Source organism: Dermacentor variabilis, chromosome 11 (genome assembly GCF_050947875.1).
Source record: "Dermacentor variabilis isolate Ectoservices chromosome 11, ASM5094787v1, whole genome shotgun sequence".
NCBI lineage: Eukaryota > Metazoa > Arthropoda > Arachnida > Ixodida > Ixodidae > Dermacentor > Dermacentor variabilis.
Window position 1 is genome coordinate 37,855,314 of NC_134578.1, and position 18,252 is coordinate 37,873,565.

General features: G+C 44.0%; 1 protein-coding gene across 1 annotated transcript in view; it reads left to right on the top strand.

The window, feature by feature from the left end:
* LOC142563853 (fibronectin-like) overlaps positions 1–18,252 on the top strand; it is a 32,956-nt gene that overhangs the window by 884 nt on the left and 13,820 nt on the right. The window contains exons 2-5 of the mRNA XM_075674515.1: positions 6,644–6,710; positions 10,522–10,794; positions 13,256–13,531; positions 16,922–17,212. Coding sequence (XP_075530630.1) covers positions 6,644–6,710; positions 10,522–10,794; positions 13,256–13,531; positions 16,922–17,212 — 907 coding nt within the window. The remainder of the gene's footprint in view (positions 1–6,643; positions 6,711–10,521; positions 10,795–13,255; positions 13,532–16,921; positions 17,213–18,252) is intronic.

An 18,252-nucleotide genomic window follows, 5' to 3' on the forward strand; every position in this document is an offset into this window, starting at 1 on the left:
CACAAAGGCCGGTAGACCGCAAAATGCGTAATAGTGCTTGCACGGCCTTCTTCTGTGACGGTAGGTCCTTTCGATGGTGCAAAATTCCTTTTTCCCATAGCGGTTGTAGTCCAGCTGGTCAAGTTCGTGGCGAAGGCATTCCCTCTGTGATCTTTACTGTGGGCAGGTGCACAAAATATGTTCATTCGATTATTCATGACCGCAGTGGTCACAGGTTGCGGTGTCGGTCATCCCTATGCGGAATGCATAGGCTTTGGTAAAGGCAACGGCCAACCACAGTCAATATAGAAGCGTGGCATCTCCACGGCGAAGCTGTAATGGCGCTCGAAATGGAGCGCAGTCACTTATTTCTTAAATGTGGCTCATTCCATTGCGACGCGGTGCACTGCCGAGAAATACGTAGGCGGAGCTTCCGTGCAGCGTCAGTTCAAGATTGTGAAATTGGGACGTGGTGCTCCTCAGTAAGGGCGGAGTGGGCAGCTTGATCGGCCCCTTCATTGCCGATAATCCCGCAATGACTTGAAGTCACTGGAAGGTTATTTCATGGCCTGCATCACTTATATGGTGTAACGTCTCTGTAATATGAAACATTAGTTGTTCGTGCGGTACGCGTCGTAAAGGTGACAGTAGAGACTGCAGTGCCGTCTTCGAAATGCAGAATACCGTCCAATAGTGTGGCGGTTCATCAGCAATGTAATGAAGGGCAGTAAAGAGCGCGGCGAGCTCTGCTGGCGTCGACGTTGTCGCGGGAGTCGTCTTAAACTTGATTATTGTAACTTTCGCTGGTATGACGATTGCTGCCGCGACGCTGTTTGGCAGGACAGATCCATCAGTGTAAATATGCGTGGAGTCGCGGTAGTTCTCGTACAAAAATAGTAGCGTTAGCTGTTTAAGGGCTGGTGATGATAGCAACATCAATGTAGTTATTGTGCTCCCGAAAGCCCAGACCACTCGTACGCTTGCGGACGCATTCGCAGACGGTGCGGCATAGCTCGTACGACTCGGAACATGGCGTGATCTCGGGGAACAGCTTCTCTCTGTTTCGCGCGCTCGGGCTACCTCGCGCATAGAGTTTCTCACTACAATACCTAGAGGGAAATCTGGCGCCACCGTCTATGGGAGTTTCTAAAGGGGCACCGTGCCGTCATGGGAATGGCGGTATATGTGTCTGCGAGGCTCGTGTTGGCTAGTGTTGTAAGAGGCTTCGTCTAAAACGTGGATGTGGCTGCACAAATAACGCGTTGTCAAAGTAAAATCTTCCTAAATGTTCCAATTCACACATATTACATCTTTTCCAAGCGAAGAAAAGCAAGAACAGTCGACAAACAGTTTCAAAGCGAGCGCGAATCTCGTCGTCTGTCGTCCAACTTTAGCGGCCCGATGATACTTTTTACGTTTTACATAATTGTATATGTAATAACAAGTACTCATAGTTAAACAAAACATATTTTTGCGTAATAATAAAGCTAAAACAACTTTCTACGTGCAGTTTTAGTAGAAAATTAATGATTGTGACAGACAGAACGGTGCTTGCCTGGCTCTCCGAGAACGATGCCAATCCCAAGTCACAATATACCGGCATTCCCATGCATACCACAGCGCAGCAGCGCCAGATTTCCCTCTAGGTGATATAGTGAAAAACTCTATGACCACGCGTCGGCGCGCCTGGCTACGCTGCCACGGCGCGGAATGTTCAACTCTCAGTGAAGCAGACTTATATCACACAAGAAAGTGCTCCTTGTTTCCTTTTTGTGCTGATCTAAGAGCTATAAAAATATAAACATTACGCTTAGAGATAACGAAGGATTTTGAAACACTGTGAATAACAAAGTACGAAGCGGCGTCTGCCAAGGCGTCTGTGAGTGAGCCCAGTTAGCGCGCGCTGTCGCGCGTCCTTGTGGGAGCGAACCGCCATTCTTCGCGAAGCGCGGCAGGCGCTAGGCGCACGGACGCGAGCTTGCGCGCGTCCGCAAGCGTACGTATGGTCTCGGTTTAAGCGTTTTCTGCCGAGTAGCCTAGACAGATCTATACGTCCCGTGACGCCTTGTACCTGCAAAATAAATTGGTCAAATTAAGGCATGTACTCGTTATAGTAGTATAATAGTAGACGATTGGTAGCGTCAGAAAAAAATAAAAATAAATAAAAAGCCTGTTTACGTTGCCAAGATCGTCACAGAAAGAAAAAGCTGGTTGTGACGGCGTTGGGGGTCGGTTGTTACAATGTATTTGCTAAATAAATGCATAGTGGGTCAAGTTAACACATGTAATCTTTACAATAGTGGAATAGTAGATGATTAGTCCCGATGAGTAGACATGCACAAGGTAGTTAAATAGGTAAGCAAAAGTAAATAGCGCCCAAGCCAAAGAATGCTTACGCATTATAGATAATTCTCAAAATCTCTGGAGCATCTTTCTTTTTTTGCCCTTATACAATGAATTAAGGCCAGGAGCGGCAACGTTTGGAGGTAATTTTGAAGAGTTATAAGCGGAAACTTAAATAGCTATTGCTGAACAAGTAGGCTACGCCAACATTGGCCATAGAAACGTTAGAGGAACGCTCAGTAGCCTCGCAACGAAAGAGATTGTGATTGCTTGTCAGCCTCTTCTAGCAGTGAAGAAGTTCATTTATGAGTAGGCCAAGTGCTTACATCAGAATAGAATCACGATAACGATAGAAAAGAGGCTTCCGTGCCTTCCGTGCTTCCGGCAGGCTCTCTTATGTTATAAACGGCAACAATATCATTAAACACGCATGTATATTTTCACTATAATCTACTAGTACTAAATTAGCTGCCACCAGCATTGCACGCCACTTAAAAAAAACTGCAACGACAGTTAAAAAAAGTAGAAGTAGCATTGGACCTCAAAATGATATGCGTACAGTTAAGAGAGAGGACAGCATTCTGTTTTCAGTTTTTTTATTTAGCTATTCTGAGGGTCGGTAAGGGCAATACACAGGGGAGGAGACAAAAATGAATACCAACTGTGCGACAGAAAGTGCAGAAAAAAATCGGCTTAGTTAGTCACGCATGAAAAAGCAATAATTATATTAAAAGCAGAAACGCATTTGGTTTCTTTTGTGCAGATGAGCATATCCTTAGACATGTGAAAAAATCTTCAAATGTGTTCTCCATGCAGAATGAAAAGTATAATTATAAAGACTGTTATATTTGGTTCATCTAAGTTCGATTTTTCAACATGTCATGAAGGCCAATGTTCCATTTTGACACGGTCGGTAAACTGGGCTATGCGTGTAGGAAGATGATCCCATTGGGAAATGACTCAGTGAAGGAATGAAAACGGCAATATGTCGGGGCATGTAAATGGCTGCTTGACCGTGCAGTTATAATCAATTCGTACAAATGCCCGTTCGGCAGGCTTGATTAAGCGAGTCCCACTAGTTTGGGTGGGGCGTCAAACAGCTAATAAAATAATGTCATACCACTCACACACGGCCACTCTGAAGGCATTCACACTAGGGGACATTTACCGGTGCAAGGCGTTCACGCGGGATGACACACGACAAAGGGAATGTCCTTTTCGGTGAAAGTCCCTTAAGTTAGAGGAGATATACGTGCCTTTTCAAGGGGAGCCTTAAGTGCTAAGTTGGTGTGCAGCTCTTCAACACGATAATACTTGATGGTAAACAATGCTGCCTAAGAAATATTTTCGTGCTTGAAAAAAAAATTACTTTGGCCGTAAAAGTGATGTAAGTTGACTAGTCACACAATGTTTTTACATTTTTCTCAGTTTCAGTGCAAAGAAGCACCGCCAAGCGATTTGCTGCGTTGCTTACTAAAAAACACAGAAAGGAAATTGCGCCATACCGTGCGTAAGTGACGAAGCTAAAGAAAATTTGATCGGGGATAATGCAGCGTGAAAGACAGAAATTTACTTCAGAGGACTTTCGTTCGCCAGTGTTTCAGTGGTTGGTATTAGTAGAGATATTTGCCCCCTGTTCGGCACAAGTATGAGCCAAAGGCCGCTTTTTATTTTATCTGAAAGAGGCACATCATCAGTTACCTGCAGTGAGCCACGGCAGCTTGTTTTGCAACGATTCTATAGCTTGTGATTAAGGAGTATTTCGTCTGACAGAGAGAAAAAGAAACATGTGAAAGATATTCTTGTTGAGATTAAGAGGGATGGGTGAAGGTGGGCGGGTCAGGCAATGCTCAGATATCTGGCACCCTATTCGTGTATTCGAATGCGCGTGAAGGATTTATTGATTCCTCAAGTTTGAAGCCTGGAAGCAACACTGGCGTTATGAGAGACGCCGTTGTGAATTGGGCCGGATAAAGCTTGACAACCAGCTGTTTGTAACCTGCGACTAAAAAGAAATACGTGCGCGTTTTTTTTCCATTTCAAGCTCATCGAAGTGTGGCCATCAAGGGCACCGCGACTTAAACCGCGACCACATATGATCGGCTCTGGAGAGCCACAGCCACTGAGTTGCCGTGGCATATAGGGTGCAAAAGCAAGGAACACTCATTTGAAAAGGTCGGAAGACATGATGGAGCGAAACAATTTAATTGGTAGCTTGAATGTCATATTGCAATATAAAACAAATGCTTGATCTGAACGCTTACTTTGTGCCACCGGCTTACATCCGAGAAAGTTCTGCTAGAGTTTCTATACCTTCAAAAATGTGTGACGCACAGACAGCCAGTGAAACGCTTACATAGATGCATGTTTCTGAATTTTTGATTCCATATTTTGTTCAAGGCTTACATCAGGATTTCTTCGTGCACGCTTGATGCTTTACTGTTCCGTGATGATCAGCCTTTGTTTCGATGCATTTCGGAAAGGTTACAGGCACCGAGCCAGTATTCTGCATGATCACTCTTGTGTGAAAATTTTGCAGTGTGCACAAATAAATACCTAAATGAATAAATTATAGTGCTAGTGTCCTTTTAATACTCTGGTCTAGTGTCCCTTCTACAGGCAGCATTTCTTTCTTTGAAGAAGTGTGTTCTTTCAAGCTGCACCAGTCTACGTACTATGGCCCGTTCTATCTCTCAAAGGTTCGCGATAGAAATAGACACTGATAATCGCTCTGGCTTCGCTGTTTGAGGAGGGGACATGCACCCGCTTATCGTTTGCAAATAGTTTATTCAAGAAGTGCCAGCGCGTGGGACAATGGAAGGGCGGACAGCCCAGCAACTGCTGCCACAAAGTCCGAGTGCGATGCCTCACATCAAAGGGCCCTGATAAGGCTCTTGGAGGAAAGACGTCAACATCTCAAATATACACCCTCTCTAGTCGCGTTGGGGCGTTGCTCGAAAGGGCGTGTCGTCAAGCTGGTACGCTCGAGCGACGTGCAATGCTGGGCAGATTTGTCACGTCACGGCGCCTGTCGGTTAAAGTTGTCGTATGCAGCCAATTCACACGACAGTCACAAGCAACACTTGAAAGACCGAACTGACAGAACAGTTTGTTGGTGTAAGGAATATTTTCTGTCGTTCGGCGGCCTTCACTAATCCTGTGTACGACAAAACGATTGCCTGGCATCTTTTCTCACGAGCCCTTACAGCGCGAGAACCATTCTGTAAACGGGTGAGAAAATTACTTTTGCTAGAAGTGATCATAAGAGCAGATTCCAGCCAATCGCGACGATGGACATACCATTAGCAAAGGCGGTCGACCAATGAAAAATGGTAGTCAGGAACGAAAACCTATTTGAATTCGACCCCAAATTCCGTCACATCCCACTCTTTTGACTTCTTGTCAAACAAAAGATGCAACAAACACTTTGAGCAAGATTGTATGGTTAGTGTAGCATCCAGATATATACAGGCTTCTTATCGTAATGTCCACGAAACGGTGTGTTTACGTTCGTTTTACCATTCGATCCAAGTGTCTTGGCTTGTAATGGAAAAATGCTCTTACGATCTAATTGCTCGTGAGAGCAAGTTCCAACCAATCGCAATGCAGGACATACCTTTAGCGACGGTGCCCGGCCAACGGCAAAGAACGCTCACCAACGAAACGATTTGTGAATTCGGCCCCGACAGTATACGCAGGCAAAAGTCTGTCATCATTAGAATAGATGGCAATCAATCAAATCATTGATTCATTCGTCTTCGAAGGTCGAAAAATATTTTATTTTGAAAGTTATCTGTTATCTGAGGGGCCGAGAGAAGCACATGCGGTGTATTTCATCCCTCGACAGGAAAGGTGCAGTGGCAGGGGAATAGGCCTTGCGGTCTCATGCAAACCTGCAAGAATTGGATGCGATGCAGGTAACGTTACTATGAGGAAGGACTGATCGTTCGTCGGTACGATGCCCAACCGCAAGTAGATCAATCGAGTCTTTCCCTATAGTGATGGTGTATCCGAGCCAGAAAGATCAGGGTCAAGCATTCAGGAGGCAATTTAACAGACACCGCATAGAGACTGGACTTGTGGAGATATGACATGCCGCAGTAACATTGTAAAAGACGCAAAGGCTGAGCAGTTGTCTTCTTTGATGGCCATGCTAAACCCGATTGCTGCTATAACCCGCCAGCACGATCCCACTAACTAAATTAAAAATACTGACCACTGTTAGCGCTCCTTACTTGATAGTCGCAGTAGCCCGGAATATTAAATAGTAATAGATGGTGGCATTTGTAATAATCTCTCGTGATGTTGAATAAAATTACAGCGCAGCAGAAGGAAAGACAAGAATGGATTGGAACGGGCACCAGGCACCAGTGACATGCCTATCATTGGTAAGTCTAAAGTGTTTTTAATTTTGGCAGATCGGTTCTGCGCAGTCGGATAAAGTCGAGGAAGTGTCATGAAAGAAAAAGTTGTGATTCACAGCAATGTAGCACGACATAACGAAGGAAACTTACACCGGCATCTCTGAACAAAAGCTCTGCAGTGGAGGGAAAATTCTGCACCAGGACGAATTTTTCCTCAACCACGAAGCTTTCTTACTGAGAAACGTGTATGCACTTGCTTTGTAGTTTTGTGCTGCAGTCGGGTGGATCCCAACTTCCTCTTTCAAGTTCATATTTTTATGTCGATTTCTTAACGGACACTACAGAGGTCCGCCGAATTACGTTAGGTTGATAAATCACCCTTGAAGAACTCTGCTTTGCTTGATTTCGTGGTGTAGTCGGGCCATCAGAGAGAGAAAGACGGTCAATGTTTCATTTTTGAATTTCCCGGCGAAACCTCAGGGTGTCAAATTCGTGACGTCAGTGTGACGTCGCGGATTGAGAATCATTTTTTTTTCATGTATAGGATGTTCTGGCTCAGTAAATGTTCTTGAAGACAACTAAGTTAGGTGTCTGGCTCTTTTGGAATAGGATTTAGTGTATCACTACCGGTAAAGAAATAAGTAAGCCCTAAGAAAGGACGACAAAAATTGTACCGTCACGGCGAGCACGTGGGAGAATCTTGAGGTGGCACATCGCCCCCCTTTGTTGTTTGTTTAATTCTGGGTTACCAAGCTCACAGTAACAGTGGCCTTTTTGGTAATGTGGAAGGGTAACTTAGTAACGCAGCTCAAGTACCTTTTGTGTTTAGTGTCCCCATCTACGTAATAGACTTCTATGTTGAACATCTTTACATTCAAAGATTACTCTACAAGTCTGTTATTTTGAACACTCTACAGTGCAGGTTGCGCTTGAAAGCAGCCTTGCATTTCTTTATTTTCGACAATGCTATTCACTTTGTGCTTCAAAAATACATTGTCACTTTACGACATTTTCACCGAAGCCTAATATGACTTGAAAAAATTTGCTTTCCTGAGCCCATTTCGGAACTAATCTGTTTCTTTTAAATACTTCAGCTGTAGTAGTCCCGGTGTGTTTTTTTCTTTATTCGCACTTATCTACGGTCTGGAAATTAGCGATCATGAAAGCATGGAGGCGGGATTTAATGCCATCTTTCTATGCATTTTTTCAGCCTAGCAATTTAATTCCGGTTATCACCTTGAAGTTACTTATTGACTACGCCAGCTAGCCCGTTCGAAGACTGGGAAACAAATGTTTATCCTTTGATTGGCGCAACATACTGTGCCCTGTCGAGCTCTTTTCTTTGCAAGTATTTAGTTTTTCACTTGACAAACTTTTTCTCACTGACTGTATAACTTGACTGTGCTATTAGGTGTAGCTTCATTTGTTACACATCATCATCATCAGCCTGGTTATGCCCACTGCAGGGCAAAGGCCTCTCCCATACTTCTCCAACTACCCCGGTCATGTGCTAATAGTGGTCATGTTGTCCCTGCAAACTTCTTAATCTCTTCCGCCCACCTAACTTTCTGACGCCCTCTGCTACGCTTTCCTTCCCTTGGAATCCATTCCGTAACTCTTAATGACCATCGGTTATCTTCCATCCTCATTACGTGTCCTGCCCATGTCCATTTCTTTTTCTTGATTTCAACTAAGATATCATTAACTCGCGTTTGTTCCCTCACCCAATCTGCTCTTTTCTTATCCCTTAACGTTACACCTATCATTCTTCTTTCCATAGCTCGTTGCGTCGTCCTCAATTTAAGTAGAACCCTTTTCGTAAGCCTCCAGGTTTCTGCCCCGTACGTGAGTAGTGGTAAGACACAGCTGTTAAACAAGATCAACTGATAGCTATTCGTTCTTTCTCGGCCAATATGTAATGCCTCGCGGGATGAATAGGTTGTTTAAATAAATAAAATTAATTAATTAATTAATTAATCGATTAATTTTATTGCAGATCCATGCAATACACCGAATTGAGTCGGTGCTTCTAAGGAAAGGGTCGATATACGCTCTCAAGCTTATTCTTATTTGTTATGTGGACATGTAATTTCTAAACAAATGTATCGCAATTGTTTGGGAACAAGGGTATCTGCACGCTGGTATTAATGCAGCAGGCCTTATTTTTATTGTGTAAAGGACCATCATTCCAGCAATAATTACAATCGACGATAAGTGAATATTGTATCTTGCTATCCCATATGCTGCACATAGAATGGAGGATAGGCAATGTTAGAGCCGGCAGTCCCAATACACAGATAAGAAATCACAACTACCAACTTCACCATAAAAAAGCCGCAATTTCACCCCAAGCGCGAAGCATCGAGTGCAATGTCAAATTAGTAGAAAGCTATATGAAATAAGGATATTAGAATTATCGTCAGTATAATCTCGTAATTGTTTGCTTATTAACTAAATGAACAAGCATGATGTCACGCTCGCACAGGCAAACCTAAATACGTCTCACTCATAACCTCGGACACTCGCCGACAAAACGCTGGAGTGAGGAAGTGCGGCAGCAGCAGTGAGCGAATTGACCTTCGCGCTGTCTCTCGCTTCAACACAAACTAAGCGGCAAGAACACAGCGCGATCGATGCTATCAGTCCTAGGGCATCTAGACTCTGTACTCGTCGCGGATCGCTTTCAAGATAGGGTCCGCTTGGCCGCACTCAGCCACGTTATAAGCATCTGCCGCTGGAGTGGCATATACAAAATACCGAGAGAGCAAACATGACAAAATATTGCGCGAGATCATCAAGATGACCCTATTGTAGTTTATATTTATTTCGGATATAAGATAACGAAATATCAGCCCATTTTTTTCCTTGGACGGATCACATATTAAACGAATAAAAAGAGACATTTGGCACTAATACAAGACACTACTCACACGTACCACCGTGAGACCTCAGACTCCTTTATTCACCGTGGTATTTCCTTACCATCTATAACTACATTTATTACAGTGCACAAGTTCTTATGGTTGCACCTTGTACCCAGTACGCAATTTTATGAAAGTGTTGTCCTGCTTTTCAAGCAGTGCTTCTAGATAACGTAAAATCAGTCAATAAATCAATATTTTCATTCTGTCAATGATACAGAAAGAAGGAGTGTGACAAAAAGCTGTTTGTCAGAACAGCTTGACTACCGTACGGCCCCTGACACGGTCTTCTGCATCATGTTAGTGCTTTAGTAGGAATCACAATTAATTTATGCATTATGCAATCTTGTTTCTCCAACAGAATTAGCACAGTCATTAAATTTTTTTGCTATATCCTGCAATTGCTTCTTAATTGTTTCCTTTCCTGCACTAATCCCAGTCGGGATTGAGAGCGTGTTTCATTAATATAAATAAATAAATTTACAAACTTACCGCATTTTTTAGCAAGGTGCGTATGTAAAGAAAATACACACAAGACTGCAAGTTGAAGAAAGTACTGCTGAGAAGATCATGACATCATAGATACCAGCAACCAACCAGCCAGCAGCTCAGATAGCAAAGCAGGTAGCGCAATGCGATAGTGCATAAAATTCAGGAGTTTTAGAATGTTGTAGACAATCGTAATTCGACAAATGGGAGAAGAAGCATCGAATCACAATTCCCGCCTAATTGAGGGAAAACCTTGTCGACTTGGTCACCTCGTAATCTGACGCTATCTCTCTCACCTAACACACTACCATTTTTGTGTCAGACGGCTCTCTTTGCTCGTTGATATGAAGTCTCTAGCCAGCGAATGAAGTCGCTGGTGCTGTGCCATTGCAATGAACCTTCAATTATTTTCTTTGTTTTTTCAGCGCCACCCACCGACTTGAAGATCGACGTGGTTTGCAGCAACACGCTTCATGCGACGTGGAAATATGAGACAAAAGAATTTATTGAGGGCTTTTTTGTAAGTCTCTGCAACACAGATGCAAATATTTGCTCCAACAAAACGCTACCTTCTCAAGTGCTAGAGTTTTGGTCACCGCTGCAAGAACACGGCAATACCTACATGCTTTCCGTGTTCGCAACCAGCTTCACCAGTCACAGTGAACCTGCACAAGCAAGCTTCAACTCCTTCCCGGATCGTGAGTACCGACCACAGGCTCGCGAAATTCACTGCTACACTACCAACAGTGCACCTTCACAACTGTATTGCTATAGCGATGATGCGTGCTTTCATTCGATGAATATCTAATAATATATATATAAATAAACTTCCTCTATACACATTGACGTGCAAGAACTATTACGACATAATCTACGGACGCTGCCCACAACCTCTTATGTTGTTTATTTTAGAATTATTTATTTAGTTATTTCTTTAGTTCTTCATATTTCTTCTCTTCCGGGCCGTGAAGGAGCGTGTAAAAAATAGGAAAACAAACAAAACATATTCAGGAACTTGGTAAATATTAGTCACATAATTAGCCTTTGGAATCAGCAATGTAGTCTTCAAATCTTTTGAAAAAAGAACAAAACAGTATCCTCTAACAGCAAAAACCATCAGTTGGTGTTCCACAGAAAAGTCCTATGATTATGGTCTTTACACATTTTATTTTTACACCAGGGATCTTCATACCATACAATATTTAGTGATGCTGCCTATCTACTTTTCAAACTGTATGATGTGCTGATTTTGTCTAATTATGATTCATCACCTGTTTACCTATCGAGACCCAAATAGCTATTATGCACTATAGTGTTAGTAGCCGACTAGCAGCAAAGCACAACGACCCCCGTTCTACGCTCAAAGCGTGTGTTTAAACACTAGCACTATCTTGATATCCTTTGTGTCTAGGTCGAACTGCAACCCTTGTCAGGAGATATATCTTGCGTTGGTATTATTGCCAGACGTTCTGATCGTATTGCTTGTGAGATCTGCCCACCGAGAATTTTGTGACAACACAAACGAAGGATGCTGACAGTCCTCTAGAATGCTATCGGATTAAAATTGGTGAAGCGACAAACGGGTAGCGGCGAGGAAATCACTCTTTAATAAGGGCAGGCCACGCTGTGAGCTAGTGCTAGACTTCTAAATTGTGTCGTCTGAAAAACAAAATAAATCTTGAGAAAAAGCAATATAATAGCGAGATTCCATCTTAAAAAAACTGTCGACAATAAGGCATATAAATTAAGCCTGCCACCCTTCATGACATGTTCAGTTCCAAATCTTTACAACCTAAAATAGTGTTCATTTCAGAGATGTATCCTACTATAAATTACATCGATTGTCACTTCTTCTTGTTAAGCATAGTTCTCAATATTAAATTTTTATTTCGACGTCCTGTCTGTATTCGTCCACATTGCGTGCCAACTGTTGCACCTCTCACGCATAAAGTGAGCATACTTTCGCAGTAAGTTACGTCGAATCAGATCGCCGTCATAGTCACAACGTTGTTCAATATTAATATATATCGAAAGTGAGCTTTCTGAGAAGGATTTGTCACTCTTCCCATAAAAGACGTGCTAGTCTGTGGTTTTTAAGGAAGAATATTAACTTTTCTGCCATTGCGAAGCTACCATCTAGTAAATGCTGTTGGGAGGTAGAGCTGACGAGGACGTTCTTTGTACGGAAGGCTAATGCAAATAAGTCGCCTAATTCCTTTTTAAACGAGTGCTTTTCTGTTTGTTTTAAGCATGTAAGCTTTATGCGTCCTCACACTTCGCCATCTCAACCTCTCATGCAGGCGGCGCTTGAGGTTGCGTGTTTATTGTTCTTGAACCATGGGGGTTCCTTCCCACTGAGGTGCATTAGGGCACGAAGCAATATGAACAAAACACGTCACATGAGTGTTGTGCTTGTAATGGGGCCCTCGAGAGGCACTTCATTTGCAACTGCCCAGGAACGTTTATATCATGAGGACATTTATATTGTGTGAACATTTGCACTCAGTGAACGCAAACTTTAGAAGTGATGTAACGGTTTTTATTTTCTTAACAATCGTTTCTATTATGAACATTATGTATACAAGTTTCATGTCGGAGAAGAGCAGCAGGCGTTGTAACTTACACGCAACAAACTGTCATTTTGTGTAGATAATGATCATAGTAACACTAAGACAATGACAGGAAACAATGTCATAACATACGCCCCTCCTCTCTGCGGTGATGGCAAGTATGAGAGCACTATTTCCAAATGAAAGGACGAATGGAAAGCCAGTGCATAACGGTGTTTCGATAGGAGTCTCTCGTGCATTCTAAATTTCACACGAAGATTAAAACAAGTGGTTTTATGCAACACTTCTTTAAATACACCGCACGTATAGGTGCGCGCACGTATAGGCGTGGAGTTTATTCACAGCTTCATTTTCATCGGTGCAGTTCTTTTATTATTAGAATGGTTTGTTTTTCGCCCCTGATTATCATAGCTGTAGAGATCAGCAAACAGGAGTTGACACGTTGATGTCCTTTCTTGTTGGATTCAGTGGTATACACAGTGCCAGCCTTAATGGTGGCGTTGTTTTTGTGGTGGAGGCTTCCCAGTTGGCACCTCTTGCGCTTAGCCTTCGCTCTGAGTGCGCTCATTAAATATTTTCCGCTTTTCAGTCCCAAAAGTGGAGGATCTTACTGTCACCGCCACTAGCCCTACCGAGATGAAGGTGCAATGGAAGAGCGAGTGGCACCAGGACATCAAGCTGAGCGCCTGCTCCAAGACGCCACCATGCGTGACCGTCACTGTTCCGTCACAGCCTCCAACACAGACGCTCAAGGGCCTCGAACCCAGCACCACTTATGACGTGAGCGCTCAAACAGTGATCACTTTGAACAACCGGACGTGCGGGGGTCCTGCTGTGAAAAGGAGTGCCTCGACACTGGAATTGGGTGAGGGACGCTCCCCCATTACACTATAGTCCATTCGGCTGGTAGTTCCGAACCACTCTAGATCACTCTTGGAGCTCGCGTCACACTCGGCTCGTAAGAATCGAGCCCTCGGAAAACTCATTCGCCTGGCTTCTTCAGGGCGCCCCGCTCCAGCTTTCCCGACGAGCTCTCCTGCTCAACGCGGGATCCAGCTGAGATCTGGTAGAGGTCCGGTCACGTGACTGGTGCACCTTTTGCTGTTGCAGCGGCGGGCGCACGCTGTTCCTTCTTCATTTTTGTCAACAACAGAAGTGCTGACGTCATTCCTATGCACGCCTCATACTGGGAGCAGCTGCATGTTCGGCTCGGGCACATTTCCTCTGGCTTCGGTCACGAGCAATACGATTCAGTGCGCCCCCCCCCCCCCAAAAAAAACGGCCGAATACACCATTAGAATGAGAGTAGTCTGGGTAAGTTTGGTAAGGATTCGTTGTTTAAAACGTTAGCGTGGGAGGTACGGAAAAAAGAGAGTTTCGTTTGTACACTTCGTTCAACTGGCGCCCTACTTCAGTTAATTTGGGATAGCACTTTAACAGGGTTGAATATCGCAGAGATGTTCATTTCTTCTGCCATTGCAATTACATCCAAGTTCTTCATATAGAAATTAAAAGAAAAAGATGTCCGCGAGTTCGACATAGTGTGTAACTCAACAGAACATCCTTATTTTTTTACATTTGACAACTAGGTGCACCCTAGACTTCCGTCTGTTTTCTTTTAAAAAAAAGCTTTCTGTTTTTTTTTACAGGGGGAGCGCTTACTGGAGATGATTTTCGATTTTATTAAATTGCATCTTCAATAGCCGGTGCAATGGTTCCTGCACACGTTGTGTCGGCCTGGACAATGTGATTTTTTTAGTTATTTATTCAGATGCTTATTTCCTCCTACTTTGCAACCCTTAAGACGTTTTTCCAGGAAGGGCGTGTGAAATTTCAGCACGATATAAGAGAGACAATTAATGTCAAGCAGTACATTCTACGCGCAATCTTAGAAATGTAGCACAAGTCAGTTAAAAACGCAGTTCTAATCAAATTACATGGTTCTACCAATTATATGGTAGAGGGCGAATATTCAAGGTGTTTCTACGAAGACGCTAGTTAATATTTAACTACAGCCGTTTCCACATAAAATGATGGTTCCTTCGGAGGAATGCCGTCAGTGGAGGCGACCATGTGGTGACAGGTGATACATGGTATTTACTCACTATGTATCCACGCCTTATGTTGAGCAGAGAGAAATCGGGAATTATCTTTAATGAAGGGCGAGTAATGACGCGGCATCAATTAAACAGGAGATCACACCATTAGTTTTCAATACCAATGTAAACAAAAGGGTGTTTCCAAAAAACAAAGCATAAACCTACTCAAGCGTCCCTAGACGATGAATTCTGTATGCCCCGGAAGGTCGGTGAACCGACTGGTATTAGAGGTCCGCGATAATACCACAAATAAGGCAGTGTAGGGTGGCATTTGTTGGGCTTCTTTTGCAGTCAGAAATGAAATTATGGGGTTTTACGTGCCAAAACAACTTTCTGATTATGAGGCACGCCGTAGTTGAGGACTCCGGAAATTTAGACCACCTGGGTTTCTTGAACGTGCACCTAAATCTAAGTACGCGGGTGTTTTCGCATTTCGCCCCATCGAAATGCGGCCGCCGCAGCCGGGATTCGATCCCGCGACTTCGTGCTCAGCAGCCCAACACCATAGCCACAGAGCAACCACGGCGGGTTGCAGTCAGAGAAGCGCTGATGAAAATTAGGCATGAGAAAAGGCTACGCAGAAAATGGATGAAAAGAACTGGGCGGCCGACTGGCACAATTATATATATATATATATATATATATATATATATATATATATATATATATATATATATATATATGTTAGAAGCCAGGACACACACCAGGAGTCTCCAAAGAAGAAAGTGAGGAAACAGAGAAGGGATGTGGAAAATGTGGAAACACAGCGACCATGACGATTTCCAAGAATGGGAAGAAAATTACAAGAGAAAATGTGCACGATGATGGAAAGGGCAGCGCGTTGCCTTTTGAGGCCTGAGCTGGCTGCCTTAAGACAGAAACGTACCGCAGTGCATATGCGCTACAGCATCAGGCATGCGTGCGTTGCCAGAAAGGCCCGTAAACGACTCGACACATCGTAATCGAAGGCCAAGATATTCCCCAAGCTAGATACGTGGAGAATGTCCACCTTCCAGAAACGTTTGGTTTCAAAAAAAGGTGGAGATATTAACTGGTCAGCAGTCGAGAGAAGTAAGAGACGTTTAGAGTATCGGTGAAAACAAAAAGCAGGGAAGAGACTGCTAGAAATGCCGTCATTGCGAACGTAGGTAACAGTACAATATGCAATGCGGAAGTTTTCAATACGAGAGCCATGATCGAGATCATATAGGCAAAAGGCTAGACGGCAATAAATGTAGTGAAACTTAATTAAATAAAACAAGGCAGGTGGCTTTTCGCTAGAACTCTGTTTCAAACTGGATGCCAATAAACATCAGCATCATCGAGTCGAGGTGAAGTGTTGAGTGGTGAAACGTTCTAGAATACGGATATAAGAGCGTGGTTTATGAGGATCGTCTTCGTGGAGAGCTCCTGATCAATTTGGACAACTGGACGTCGCTATTTTCCATCCATAAAACAGTTCACCCACCACATGCGTGGAGAACCAGCGTTCTTGACTTTTTACTTACTCAAGCAGACATCGAGTGGAATAATATAACAAGCCAGCGTCATTGTTCCTGCTCATCTCGTGCATTTTGAGTCTGCCATTGAATCGCTTGCTTGATTACGCCATGGGTTTGTCGTACCTGTTTATTGTATTTGCCAAGTCGTAGGCCTTTTTACCTAGCGATTTTGTACCGCCACTGTGTGTACGCATTAGATTTAATATTTGTATATTTTTATATGTGATAATTTCATGGCTTGTTCCTTTTATTCTTAAGCTATCCATGTGCCAACGTTATTTTTCTGATTTCTTTTCTTGGGGGGCACTTTTTGTAACTGATTACAGCGCATGCGAAAGTAACATTTTGTTTCTGCTAATTTATAAACTCGCACAACCCTTGTGGGAAACACCTCCCTCAGTGGTGTTTCTGGTATTATGAATGACCAAAAAAGATAATAACCTTATGCACGCTGCACGACTAATTCTTTCTTGCACTCCTCGACCGCGGGTATGTGGCCGCCGTGGTTGCTTACCTACCCTTGACCTCGTACCCATCAGCGCCTTCCTTTCATTATTGTTCCTCTGGTATATGTGACTTCAGGGTTAACCCTAGCACCGGGAACGTGATATTTCCAAAGCGCGTCACCCAAACAAAGCCGTCCTCTCTTTTCAGAACCTCCGTCGAACCTCAATGTCGAAGTACTCTGCAACAACGAAGCTCATGTCACGTGGGCGTACGACCACCAGGAATGGATCACCGGCTTCGTCGCCAGGCTCTGTGATGCCAGTGGCCTCAAATGCGTGAATGAAACGGTCCACAAGCCTTCTCTGAGTTGCTCTTTCCCGCTCTCAAAGTACAACGCGACATACAATGTCAGCGTCTGGTCCTATTATCAGAGTCCTTCGACCAAGAAGAAAACGCACAGTGAACCAGCTGAGACGAGCCTTACATCTTACCCGGAATGTGAGTATTTCGAACGCCTAAATACGCTCATTCCGCGAATTTTTATTTTGACAGCGATTATAGGCATCCTTGAGGTGCGCCTGCCTCATTGCTGTTAGTGCCGCTGCTGGCGTCGGTTCTCTTGTGCAAAATCGACGAAGTGGACGCAACGTCAACACTAGGCTTAATCGCCTCGCCGGCGAAGCAGGGGAACAGTTACGGCCTCCGCTGCCGTCATGAATGTTGCGTGCACGTACACTCTAACCACACTAGTGATCCCGATGAGCAGCTGTGTGTTTGCGTCGGTCTGAGTGTAAAGGGCTGTAAATGTCAATCGAAAGTTATTTACAAGATTTCACTGGGTGCTAACGCCAAGAGTTTTTCCGTTGGTCCCATCTCGTGCACCATACAAGCGCGACGCCTGCAAACACCACTGATGGCGCTCTTCCTTCCGGCAAGCGTTGTGACACGCCAGGTTGCTGTGAGGGCCCTGTTACTTAAGCCCGACAGGATTTGCCTTGCGAGCTGCACCGCGCCAACACGTTGCCCCCGCGTATAGTTAGAACACCGCGCGAGCACTTCGAGCGAGCATTTTGCTTATGGCTTGAATGTTTCGCTCTTAGGGCAAAACTTACACTTTTCTTTTCTTAAAGCGATAGGATTACTGGCGGACAGCACCCATTTTGCGTATATCTGCCTGACAAATAATGTGGCCTAGTCCCGAAGGCCATGCAGTCTAACACAGCGTCTCAAAGCGCTAGCTGTTAAGAGAAAAGAAGGCGAAATATTGGCTCCTGACACAGGCGCGTGATGACTCAAAGAGCGACTATGGCATGAGATAAGCAGACCTTCGATCATGACCTTATGGTTAGAGCCTTGGGCAGCTTTCTGGTACGCATTCGAAAGCCGACGCTTGGTTTACACCTACCTTCAGACTTCAACCTACCTTACCTTCACAGTGCGAAGAAAATTTGGAGGATGCTTAAGCTTCGCCTTCAAGAGTAGAACGCGACGTCATTCAAAGATCCCCGACTCCTTCTCACGCTTCCCGGTAACTGCAG